This window comes from Netta rufina (genome assembly GCF_964035555.1).
Source record: "Netta rufina genome assembly, chromosome: 2".
NCBI classification, from domain to species: Eukaryota; Metazoa; Chordata; class Aves; order Anseriformes; family Anatidae; genus Netta; species Netta rufina.
Window position 1 is genome coordinate 62,537,517 of NC_140124.1, and position 13,102 is coordinate 62,550,618.

A 13,102-nucleotide genomic window follows, 5' to 3' on the forward strand; every position below is an offset into this window, starting at 1 on the left:
AGGTCTAGCAGAGTGATGGAGAGGCATTTTAACCACATTCAACGTTTTTAATGTTGTGAGAAGGAGTAGTGGGTAACATCTGAAATTCTCATCTCTTTTCATAGTAGGCAATATTTCGAATGACTCCTTCAGAGTGCAAGCCAACTGAAGTTTTGCCTGTGTGAAGGGTTTGTTGCGATACATGCTGCATTAGTATACATCAGAAACAGATTTACCACTAAAAGATTAATAAAGGCTTCCAACTGTGTGATGCAGGAGAAGCGACTGCCAAGTTAGTCCTGATAATATTGGGGCAGTACCAGCACAACTCTCAAAACTGTAGAAGAGCTACACTCATACTACTTACCTGTGTTTCAAATGGGTGTTGTACAAAGTTGAGTATATTTTAATGTTTGCACTGTTACACTATTGTGCTTGCACAGCAATTACATGGCAGTTGAACTTGCTAACTTTCTGTGCCAGTCTCTTAGCAATCCAGTCAAAAAAAAAAACAACCCTAGGGTTTCCTGTTTGTTGCTGCAGTACATTGCATGGTCTTTGATGTAGGTAGCTTAGGGTTTTGAGAGGTAGGATAGATAGCACCCTTCTTTGAAAATGAAGCAAACTGTTAAATAGCTTGAAATACAAGCACAATAAGAAGCTTTTCTTTTAACTTTTTCTTCAAAATATCTCATCTTAGCAACAGAAGAACCTTGAAGGATATGTGGGGTTTGCAAATCTTCCAAATCAAGTATACCGGAAGTCTGTGAAGAGAGGATTTGAGTTCACACTCATGGTAGTAGGTATGTTTCTTTTTTATTCATTCAGTGGTGATCACTGGAAGTATGTTGGCATAGTTCTTAAAATTTAACATGATGATGTAAGTATATTTTTCTGTGATCTCATGAGAAAAATGTCTTAATTTCCATACTGTTAAGTCCATAGTGTTCAAAAGAACAGGTCTTGTGCAAGTAGGAAAGAATGAGAATGAAGAGCTGTACAGTTCATAGAGCTTAAGAAACAGGGCCAGTGTGGCTCTTGTCTAAGATGTATACTTGCAACTATGACAGAATATAAATAATTTGAGCTTTTTTTTTTTCATTTGAATAAAAAATGGAACTGCTTTTAAAATTGTGAATGCAGCATGATGACCTGAGATCCAAAAGTAAAGCTGGAGTCTTTCTTTGAACATCACCATTCAGCACGATCCCATGTATCCTGCATTTCTGTGGCCACAAAACTGTGCTACAAAATCAAAGCTTTAATTTAAACAAACCTTTCTAGCTTGTATGGTTGCAAAGAAAACCAAATGTAAACAGTTGGTTCCCTATGGACTACAGAGAATTTGAAACTGTAGTTAGAATGGATGAAGAGTGCTGGGCATAATGGTTCATTTAGGCTTTGGTGATGACCCAAATTATTACCTGTCCTGCTAGGACATCCGATTTCCCTTCCCCCCCCCCCCCCCCATTTGAGTATTTGAATTGTAGTAGATCATTATTAAGGTTTAGGTATATCTGTACCCAACTGATGCATATGTACTGGTTATGTGACTCACTTTTGTCATGCTAATGGTTAAAATTATTAAAACAAACAAAAGAAACTTTGTAATAGTCATCTGTCTCCTTGATGTCTTCCTTTATCTTGTAATTTGGGTAGCTTGCTTAATGCTTTGATGTTTTGTCATCAATACAATGGTTGTATCGTGCAGTCATTATGGATATGTAACAAAACTGCTGTTGACGGAATTAGAAATTAAGGTCAAATATCAGTTTATTTTGATGTCAGAGTGAGAATTTCAAAATTTTAGTGTTGCTTTTTTCTTTTGCAACTTGAAGTCCCATCGTAATCTATCATCCAACTACATAATGATAGTTACAAAACTGTTCAGTCTTAAAATTTGGTTTTCCATTATTGTCCGGGGGGGGGGGGAGAAAGGGAAGGCAGAAAGGAAGAAATGATTTTTGTAAATTTTAAACAAAATGGGCTGTAATTTGCAGTTCAGTGTTTCATTCCTGCAAAAACCAAGTCACTTAAAATGCAAATAATACATGTAGTGAATGTATTAGAGCTGTAGAAAATGCATACAGTTAATTTACAGTTCTTTTGCCTGTTTAATTTAATAATTTAATTTAATAACTTATGGCTTAATGAAATTGCATTTAGGAAAATGGTAGAAGATTGTGTTCTTTGTTCTAAAATTTGATGGGAAATGAGATCTCAATTAGAAAATTTTGTTACTCCTTTTATACTTAGTACTGTTTTTATACATAATAGTAAGACTTCATTTGTAAGCAAATTTGTCCCATTGTGTGGATATTCACTGAGGGAGGTTGTCAGTAATATTCTAAATTTGGCTGTTGTTTTCCCCCCACCCCAAATACAGAAGTCAACACTATGTGATCGTTTTGTACTAATATCATGGGGGTGGTGTTTTTTTTCTCCTGGTACTTCAGTGATGCATCTAGTAATGCATGTGCTGAAAAGACATGTTTTTTAAATACTAAGCTGAAATAGTTTATATTTTACTGGATGCTGCTGTTGGTAGAAATTGACCTGTAGTGGGCAGTTTGATTTGTAATAGTAATCAGCTGTTATTGCATTTTTTGCTTTGAGGTAGTGTACTCTGGGTTGGGCTAGGTTCTTCAGCTGACATGAGGGTATGGTTCTGCAGTAGTAAAGGGAGCTATCTATAATCTATTTATTAAGACTTCAAAGTTTCAGAATGTAGTGCTAATCTGTATATGGTCAGTGCTGGCTGAATAAGAACACTGTATCATCTCTTTGTGAAAATCCAAAATATCTTTTGCTTTTTGTGCTGCCAAGAGTCATGTGTGCGTAGCTGCCTTTTACTGTAGATTGCACAATCACTAGTCTGCTGGCTGTGCTATATTTATAGATGCTTCAACGTCAGTATGGCTGTTTGGTCTGAAATGAAAAACAGGGACCAGTGCTTCTGGTTGCTACAGATACAAGGGAGCGTATTGCAGTCTGTGCCCAGCAGTTTCCAGGTGTTGATGAGGCTTACCATTGCAGCTAATTCATTTGTATAAGTACTGCTTCCTACTTGTTCACTTAGTCTGCAATTACCAATTCACCGTACTGGATTTGTGTAGCAAGATAGAGGGCTTTTGAAATTAGGCGAGCATAAGGCCCAGTGGCTGTTGAAGAAGCTGGTTTCTGGAGCAGATCCAGGATGCAGGTGCTCCTTACTGGAGCTGATGGATGGTGGTTGTGGGCATGCTTTGGAAGTGGCTCTGTTTCAGCCGTGTGGGCAGCGGGCTGTCCTGTAACATGGTCTGAGTCGAGCCTGGTGAGATTCGTGTATTGCTAGGGAGGTCTTTTCTGTAAACACAGCTGCTAATTCCAAGGCGTTTATGTTAAATGTAAAGTGTTTGAAATGCATGTAAAGATAAATCATTGCTGTTAATATATATCCTCATTTGTATTTAATGTTTTGGGAATCATTGTAAAGCTAACCTTAACAGGAACTGGCATTACTCTGCAGCCTTGGCTCTGCAACTTTGGCTCTATAGCTCATTGGCTATATTCATTTTTTTTCTCCAAATTGTGTTGTTTCGTTTGGTAGAGTTTGTAAACTTTTCTTAGGAAACTGAAGACTGAGCCCTTTTTTCCTACTTGATCATGTGTAATTAGGACATTATTTTGTGTTTAAAACTTTCACGGGACTGTGAATTCTGGATTGGACCTATTCTAAAAGGCCAATCAGTATTTTAAATTAAATCCCACTATTTTTGAAATTCTCTTTGTAGAATGAAGGCTAACAGGTGCCTGCTCTGAGGATAAGACATCAAGGAGGCAGAAATACGCAGTGAAAGCTTAAGTCTTGATGCGTTCAAAAGAAGACATAATGCTTTAATACAAACTACTTCTACATTTTGAATATTTAAAGCTCACCACTTGCAAAATTGTCAAGTTTGCAGGCTATTACCGTTGTAATTTTGTGTAATCTCTTCACATATAAGATGGTTGGACTCTCCACTGTTTCAACAATATAATACATCATCTAAATATTAAGACTGTAGTCTCCTGTCTCCCTTTCTCAGTCTTTTTTTTTTTTTTTTTTGAGGAAAGTGCCTGCTGAAGTCAAACTTACAAGAGAAATTCTGGTAGTAATACTACCATGGTTGGGAGCTCACAATTAAGGAAATCTTAATTGTGAAATTGTAGTTGTCTGCTTATTAATATAATTACACTTGGATAAGTAGTGGGTGTGTTTGTTTTTTTTTTGTTTTGTTTCAGGGTAATGAGGTGTGGAATAAGAAGTGTTACTTTTCACTGTGGTCTTTTGTCTAAGTACTGAATCAGAAAATCCCTCTTGTTCTTGTACTGAAATTATACTGGTATGTTTTGAAATAACACCCAAGTAAATACAGTCATCATCTTTTTAAATTATTTTTCACCTATATTCTCAAGGTACTTCAGCATAATTATTTGGGGTAGCTTTTCTTAGAGCAATATGCTTTTAGGTGTTTGGGTGTCATGACTCTTATTGGAGGTTGGACTTTTAAATTTTGTTGGAAATCATCAGCTTTTCTCCCGTGTGCAGAAGCCTTCCAGGCAGGTGGCTTTCCAGAAGGCATTTCTACACAGTTCCTGTTTCTTGAATGACTGTGTGGTAGCTCTGACTCGGAGAGCTGTTTTGAACCCTTTGCTGTAGCAAATTGTCTGTTTTGCTTTCTAATTGTTGCTTTACCCTTGTAGCTCACCTGTGGATTACAGCTTAAAGGAAAATATACAGTACTGTGATAGCATTTTGTTTATAATTACATGCAAACATTAAAACGTTCTGGTTTAAATATGGCTTTTTGGCTTGGACACAAAGTAGAAGGCTGTATTTTGCAGGACTTGAAGTTACCTTAAAGAAAAAGCACACTTGAGTTTTAAAATGACTTTACTCGTCCCTGAAGAAAACTTTGACGAGTTTCATAGTGGTACCTTGTGATGATGGATCATGTTCTGGTGAGAATTACCCTTCTGTTCACTTTCTGCTGCAGTTTGTTTATCAGGCCAGCAGGCATGCCGACCGCCTCAGATGCTCATGTGGACTTGTCTTCTGCCGACGCATGGCTTCCTGTCCTCCCCAGCTGCACTTTAGAGCCAGGAACAAAACCATCAAGTATATGACAGGATAGGAAAAATAATTAAGTGAAAAATAACATTGGACAGGCAGTCCAACCACTTGAGGATGTTTCCGGTTGTTGTTGATCTGCTGTGGTTTGAAATGCTCTTAATTAAGGTTTCTTTATTGCCTCTACTACCACAGTATCTGAGTGTATGTTTGGGCTTTTATGTGTCCTTCATATTTGGTTTGCTTGGATTAACAAAGAGTATTCAGTGATGCTGACTATTCAGTGCCTAACTGAGCCATTATATTTGAGGCATGAAGGCTCTATTGTCATACAAATACAGTTTATGTTAAAACACATTTCGCTTTTAGACCTAGATGGGAAGAAAAGAGAGTTCTGATCTTCCCAGTCAATTCTCAGCTTTCTTTGGTTGTGTGGTTGCATTACCAGTTACAGAGCTCTTCCTTGTCTATGTACAGTCAGGGGTGCACATGCATCTATCTCAGAAGCAAAAAGCTCCTTAAAGAAAGGAGCTATCAAAGCTTGCTTAGTCTTGAATGTGTCCTGCCTCCATGCTGCCGTTTCCCCTGTGACTTCCATTCCTCAAAATACCTCAATTTCTCCAGTCCTCTCCTCCATCCTTTGTTACAGTCGTGTGTTCTGTACTGCTGCCTTGGCTGTGGCCCGTTTGGGGCTCCTTGCACGATGATCCTGCTGTGCCAGTTGGCTGGTGCCAGGTCAGCGCTCTCCCAGTTCCCGCTGTTGCCCGTTCTGTAAAGAAAAGTGTTTGTGTCCACCCCTTGTGGAGCAGACGTGACTCCCTTAGGAAACCAGATAAAAAGATTTCAACTTAGAGGTGTTCTGTTGACTGGATGGTGAGGTTTCAGTGAAGTACAGAAACAAGAAAGGGCCATTGAAGAATGTTTTGACCTAAAAAAATTACTGTCTTTCACATACTGGCTGTGTGGATTCAACATGTTCCAGTGATGATGTCTACAGAGCGTTAAAATGGATAGCTTAATCCTTGCCCCTAACCAACACACCCCCAAAGCAAGACACGTAGAATTCAGGAGAACTTGTGGATGTGCAAGGTGCAGAAAACTGGTGGAGCCTAGGATGGAGCCGGGGTATTCCTAAAGGTGTCACATGCCTTGGTGTTGAATTAACGCCTGACCACAGAATCACAGAATGGCTGAGGCTGGAAGGGACCATCTAGTCCAATGCCCCTGCCATAGCCAGGGATGCCACCCACTGGATCAGGTTATTCAAGGCCCCATCCAGCCTGGCCTTGAACACCTCCAGGGATGGGGCATCCACAGCTTCTCTGGGCAACCTGTGCCAGTGCCTCACCACCCTTCTGCAGTGAAGAATTTCCTCCTAATGCCTAGTCTATCCTCTTTTAGTTTAACACCATTCCCCCTTGTCCTATGCCTTCTTAAGGGTAAGAGGTAAAAATGGTGTAAAATGGGCCTGATTTCTACCCCAAATGGAGCCCCTTTCATCTGAGAAGCTTCCTGTGCTGCTCTGTGGAGAGAAGCCCATGCTGGAGCAGTCTGCTCCTGAAGGACTGCACCCTGTGGTACGGAAATTAACCTGACTGTCATGAGAAGATGCTGACATGAAATGGCTGCTCCACACCAGCAGGAGCAATGTCTGCCAGGCTGGGGTCCAGGCCGGGAGCTCAGCCTTTGGCCTTGAAACTGCACCTGGGAGCCAGGGCCATCCTTGGTGTGCAGCTGGACACCTGAGCACCAGAGATGCCCTGAAGAGACCATCAAGGAGGACACAAGAATCTGGGGAACAAATGACCAAAACTTGATGGAGAAAGCAAAACTTTCTACATCGTATTATTGTTGAATTTATTGTTGTGTTTAGTGTTGCTAAAGGTCAGTTAGTGTTTATCTAGAAACCCTAGCTCTTCATGTAGTCTCACAAATTGCTCACTGTAGTGTTTTTTTCAGTCCATATGAAAAAAAAATCACCTTAATTTTTGTTAAACTGCTTTTAAGCGTTTTCCTTGCTCACTGTGCAATAGTTTAGGCTTGCGCCTAAGAAAAATTGTAGAGACTATAATGGCTAAAAGTGAATCTGATATTTAAAACAGCAGTTCTTCAATACTCATTTTCTCTAAATTAGCAATTTACAACATTAGTTGGGAATGTAGTGCTCACTGCACAGGTCTTAATAGCTTTTGGCGTTGTTTTTTTCTTTTTTAATTTATTAACTGTTTGGATGCCATGCTTGCTGACTAGATTATATGATGGCCAACCTGAGCATAGTATCTCCTCCCAGATGCCGTACCTGTATGTTCTGTGCTTTGCCTGTGCATGTAAAATATGCAATCATATGACTACAGAGTCCTGATGACTATGTGCCAAGTGTATTATATTCAAATATTGTTTTGAAAGTTGAGGAAGCAGCTGAGGAAAGGTTTTATGAAGCTTTCTTTGTGTATTTAACTCAACCAAACTGTTTCTTGTTGTGGCAGTGTTTTGGTCAAAACCTAATTTTTATTGTAATGTGTATGTTTGTCTCCTCACAGAGGTTTTGAGGGAAGAGACTTGCAGCAAACTTTGTGAATATGAACTCGTAACTTGTCAAAAAGCTGTGTATAACCCATGTGGTTTTTATTTCTTTGAACAAATGGTGATTCTTTTAAAAAAACATTTTCTTTTTTTTTTCTGTTTCATGTATCATTTTGTTGTCAGCCTCATAATAAATTATATGAAATCTTTTACTTCTATTTGTATTGAAAATAGTGTTTCCAAGGGATAGATTCAGGGAATTTCATGAAAACCTAATGAGGTACTGTGCTGTACACTGTGTAGGTGTTATTCTCTCTGTCTTTTTTCAGCTTTCTGGAGTTTTCCAATACAAACCTATATAATTAACCCTTTTCTTTCATCGTAGTTGTTTTCAAGCCTGTTGTAAACTTCTTTCCATGTATCTATGGAAATATTTTTTCTTTCCCTTCTGCTAGCTTATCAGTTTTTCAGTGTATATAAAGTTGTCCTTGCTAAATTCACCCATCTGTGCACATGTGTGTGCATGTACACAAACGCTGTTACTAAGCTGGTATTTCCTATATTGCAGTCCTTTTGTTGAACCCTTCTCATGGTGAGATCAGCATTTGGATCTGGTTCTTGTTCCTTTTGGTTAGAGGTTTGAGGTTTGCAACTTAACTGAAATGAACAAAGCTTTTTTTTCTTTTTTTTTTTTTTTTTTTTTTTAAATTAGAGTGATTGGCCATTGCGTGGTGTCCTAGTCTTGCTGTTGTATGTACTTGGATGTGATGGTGTTTAAAGTAACACGCAAATTCAACCAGGTCTTAAGGAGGTACCTAACTAGCAGATGTGTTTTGCTGCTTAACTTGGTTATCAGATGGCTGATGTTTGATTCAAACCTCAGAAGCCATCAGATTGTCCTGAGCTTTTGTAGTGCATTGGTATGAGCAAAATGTTGCGCATCTTGTAAGTAATGATGGGTTTCAAAGTTGTGTGGTTAGTATCCCTTTTCTTTGCCTTGGATAATCAGGTGCCAGTTCATTGCTGGGCTGCTTCTGGGGCAGTGTTTGCCACAACCCTGGAGTTAGATTCAAAGCACGTTTTCTTTTCTTTGTTTGCTTTAATAAACGTGCTGTGTGGGTTGAAAATAGCTTGTCTCTTCCTGTTGGCTAAAAACGATAGGTGTGGCCTGCTGTATCAAAAAATGCTGAAAATTTCATGAATGAGTAGGTTAATCTTGTGACCGAAGTGATATTCTTGGATGGAGTATTTATGGTCCAAGCTTCCAATTGTAGTAAAGCCGCAGTGACCCATTAAATATGACCCTTCTGATCCAATGTACATATTTTCCCTCTGGCTGATTTGCCATAGCCAGCTCACATCTTTACTGTGACTCCATTTGAAGCTGTTAAATTTAGTTCATTTCTCCAGTGTTTTTGTGTGTAGTGTGGCTATTGCATGCAAATGTTTCATTTGTGGGTTTTTTTGGGTCCTTTTCTATTGAGCTTCTGAGTATGTTTACTGACAGGTTTGAGTTTATACCTTGCTCCTGCCTAGGATTATTTTTATTAAAGAGAATGAACATGTTCTAGGAAGAATTTCTCTTCACTTCTGTTGTGATGTTGGTGGTGTCTGATGTTTTTCTTCGTTCGCTTGCTTTTTTATAATACCTAGGCCAGAGCAGTTCGATTTGTCAGTGCTTGAAGGGGAGCAAGGCTGCACAAGTTGCATGTTTCATCAAATTGATTTTTCTGTTTAGTTTCTTCTTAGCTTTGACTTCTATCCCGGCCTTTCAGTGTAGCTGTTCTTGTTACATGTATCAAAAATGCAAATAGAAGAACTCTTAAACTATCTTGAAATGATGCTACGTGTCTGTCAGTGTTGATGTAAGCATCTCAAGTATGTAATGACATTGTTCAACATACCAGGCTTAACAGGAAGAAGGAACTAAGAGGTTTTAGGGTTTTTAGTGTTTTGCTTTTGTTTGTTTGTTTTTGGAGGGGCCCAACTTCCTAATTTCACAAGCAGCTTTGGCGTTCTATCACTGTAGTTTCAGCCTTCATCAGTGATGAGGCTTTGAGCCAAAAATTATGTTGACAGCTTAAAACAAAACTTTGAATGTGTCAAAGCTAATGCAGTGTGCATCATTCAAGTACATCTTTCGTTAATGAAAAGCAAGTGTTTTGCAGGGTGCCCTCCAGAAGGGCAGAAAGAGTCTGTGATTTAAGGGAATTGAGTTGTTGGCCTTCCTCGGAATGAGACGCAGCCCAACTGAAGTGCAGAAAAGGGCAACAAGTCAGTTCTAGCGGCACCTGGCTAGTGTTGTATTTCTTGGGGCACGTGAAGCCAAGCTGTTTTCTATGTAAGGTAACAGCTTGGTTACTTGACAAGAATCTGAGGCGTTCTCAGATGACCTCAGGAGCTGCAAACTGCAGTTCAGTTCTCTTTAAGATAGCAATTTTGCAGTCTGAAGTCATCATCTGTTAAGTTTTGAATTCATAGGCTGATCCTGGATCTTGGGTCTGTTTTCTGTAGCTAGATGTACTTAAATAGCAAATCAGTGGTCTGAAAGCAGTTTCTGGAATGTTTGTGGGGCACTTTCCAGAAGAGACTAACAAGCATTGTGTTTAAACTAAGAACTGTAAAACAAACCGCTGCTGAAAAATGTTGTAATTATCACATAAGCAGTTGGTGGTACTTGATAAGCTGAAATGGCACGGACTTGAACAACAGATACATGAATAGGAATAGATTGCACACATGCATTGATTATTATTGCTGCCTTTATCCACATTGCCCCTATTTTCAGGAGAGGAATAATGTTTTATATTCAAAAGCAAGTTAGGGAGCCATATGTTTTTGAAGCAACTGAAATCTTGTTTGTTCTGATGTTTGGATCATACTGCCATGGATCTCTTTTTGCTTAAAATCCGTATGTTTTTTGTTGTTGTTGTTCATGAACATTACTAGCTTGTGGTAAAACAAAAAGTTGTGTTGTTTTTACTGTGGTTGAAAGGTTATCTAGGACCTGGTTTTCACCCATCAGACCAACAGTTCAGCAAGTTAAAGGATTTTGAAGTGTTGTCCCAAATGTAATGGGACTTATATTCTCTTGGAATAGCCCAATTTTTGTTAAAAATGAGGTAATTTCAGGAGTGTTCTGAAATTCTTATGGATGGTTGATCTGTGATACAATATTCTGGTAAAGATCTGGTTGAATCTTCCTTTATAAATACCTCCTCATTTATAAGTATCTTCTCGGACTCTGTGTTAGAAATCTATAATCCATTCAGTTTGGGTCTGCGTTATTCAGTTAACTTGCCTTCACGTCTACGTCATCTTCCCATGAGGAGACTTTGTTCAAGTTTGTCCTGCAGAGTTAAAAGGGAGATATGGATTTTCTGAGTAAACTTTTTTTGTTTGTCTTGAAAGTCAGTAATTCTTTTACCATCTGTTCATGCTTCATGAAGGTATGAGAAAGTTTACTGACTACTTCCTGTTATTTTTTCTTCACTGATCTCCTTACTAACTATTTACATTTTCCATTGATGAACGATTTTTTTGTTTTGTTTTGATACCCCCAGAAAATACTTTACATAAGAACTAACAGCCTATCAAAGAGGTCTTTGAGCAATTCAAGTAATACCCGAAGTAAAAATACTATTGTCTTCGTGTAGGATGGCACAAGTCAAAGACAGAAGGGACTTTTCAAAGTATCAGTGGATGACCCTGACTATGATCATCAGATTGCTAAGGTTAATTTTACTTCATGACCTGCAGAGAGGTTAGTGCAGCATAAAGCACAGTGTTCAAGTTGAAATGTAGTCACTACTATTTGTAGCCAGTTTATGAGCTTTAGGGAAACCCTAAAGACATCAGACTTCAAAGAGGTCTTGCCTGCACTCTCATTGGCTGCTGTACCACATCCACTCCTGTATGTAGATTTCTGGATCAATAAGGATAGCTTTTTACAGTCATTTGTTCTGTAAAGCCGTGATGATTTTTTTTCATTTGTAGTCTGGGATGTTCAGAGTACATAAAACTTTTATTTGAACGATTATTTCAAGGTTTTGTTTCGGCTCTTAGTTCTTCCCAAGCAACTGAAGCTTAAAAAAAAAAAAAAAACAAAATGCAGGGAAAAGTATTCTATTGGTCATTTTGCAAAATCCATTGATATATGCTTCAAATTTGCTCCTTGTGCAAAACCAGGTAGAATTTGATCAAACAATGTACATTACTTATTCATTCCATTAGCAGGCTAAGGCAGTCTAGTAGTTGGGAAACTAAATCTGTGCCCATTTCTTGTGGGGGAATAAACAATGTCCTTCTGAAGGAGTTCTCACTCTGTACACTTTGATCCTTTTATGTAAAGTTATGACACTGTTTAATAGTGAGGTTGTTCAATGATTAAATATTTTTAGTGACTGATTGGAAACGAATGAGTTGAGACTGGATAATCAGGCCACATTTTAGTTTTAACAATCCCTTGAATGGGAACAAATTGCCTTGAATTATCGTAGCTATTCCAGGCTATACAGCACATAAAAGGATGTGGGTTTTATACACCGTATATGCTCTTAGACTGTGGTTTGAACGAGGACAGTGTTTGTTCAAATTTGTACTTGACTGTGAATTTATCTGCTTTTGTTGACTTATGTCAAATGGCAAGCATTCAGATAACAAATAAAGCTAACTCAGGAAGTACTTTATGAATTTTGCAGATACTCAGGCTATTTGATGTTCTACTCAAAAAAAAAAAATCAGCCTCTGCTTAAAATAACAACAAAAGCATTTATTCTTCAACTACAAAACATTTTTGTACATCTGTCTAGTTAGAAAGGAGCTGAGACCTACAAGTTCAAAAAATAAACCGTACTCTGTAATGAATGGGGAGATACACGGCTCTGTGTGTATATGCGTTTACTCCTGGTTTTGTTGATCTCTTTAAATTTTATCAGTCTACTTTTTTTTTTTTGGGGGGGGGGAGGAGTAAAAAGAAACTTCATTTTGTGGTAGAAGTAACTTGCTTTTGACCCAGTGCAAAGTGCCGCATTTATCTTCTCTAATGCCTATTAATTTATGTTGGGTGGCTGACTGAGACCTGGCAAGCATACAGACAGCAGGAGATACGTAACAAAATACAGAAAATCAAGAGGAGAATTAGCGTTATGACAGCAGTTGAAATCATGGCATGGTACTAAGTATTAGCTTAATCAGAGTTTAAATAGTATTATTTCAGATAGAAACTATGTTCAATTAAATTTCATTTAATGGTAATTCTTATGCGAATGACACTGATTTCAATATGCGGAGTGCTAATACCTTTGTCAATATAGCTCTTCTTAATAAAGATTTTATAATTAATGAATAAAACGAGTTGATCATCCTATTCTATTTTTAAAACCAATATGTTACTGTATTCGTTTTTATGCTTTGGAAAGCAGGGCAAAAAAAGCTTCCTCATTACTGGTAAGAAAGACGAGCTGATTGCAGAAATAGAGGAGTTCTTCTGCTTATTCAAATAACCTT

At 38.2% G+C, this 13,102-nt stretch overlaps 1 protein-coding gene across 2 annotated transcripts in view; it reads left to right on the top strand.

The window, feature by feature from the left end:
* The first annotated feature begins 685 nt into the window (after positions 1-685).
* Positions 686-13,102, top strand: part of SEPTIN7 (septin 7) — a 57,919-nt gene continuing 45,502 nt past the window's right edge. For both annotated transcript variants that reach the window (XM_084283204.1, XM_084283205.1), the window contains exon 1: positions 686-782. In XM_084283204.1, coding sequence (XP_084139330.1) covers positions 773-782 — 10 coding nt within the window. In that variant the 5' untranslated portion in view covers positions 686-772. The remainder of the gene's footprint in view (positions 783-13,102) is intronic.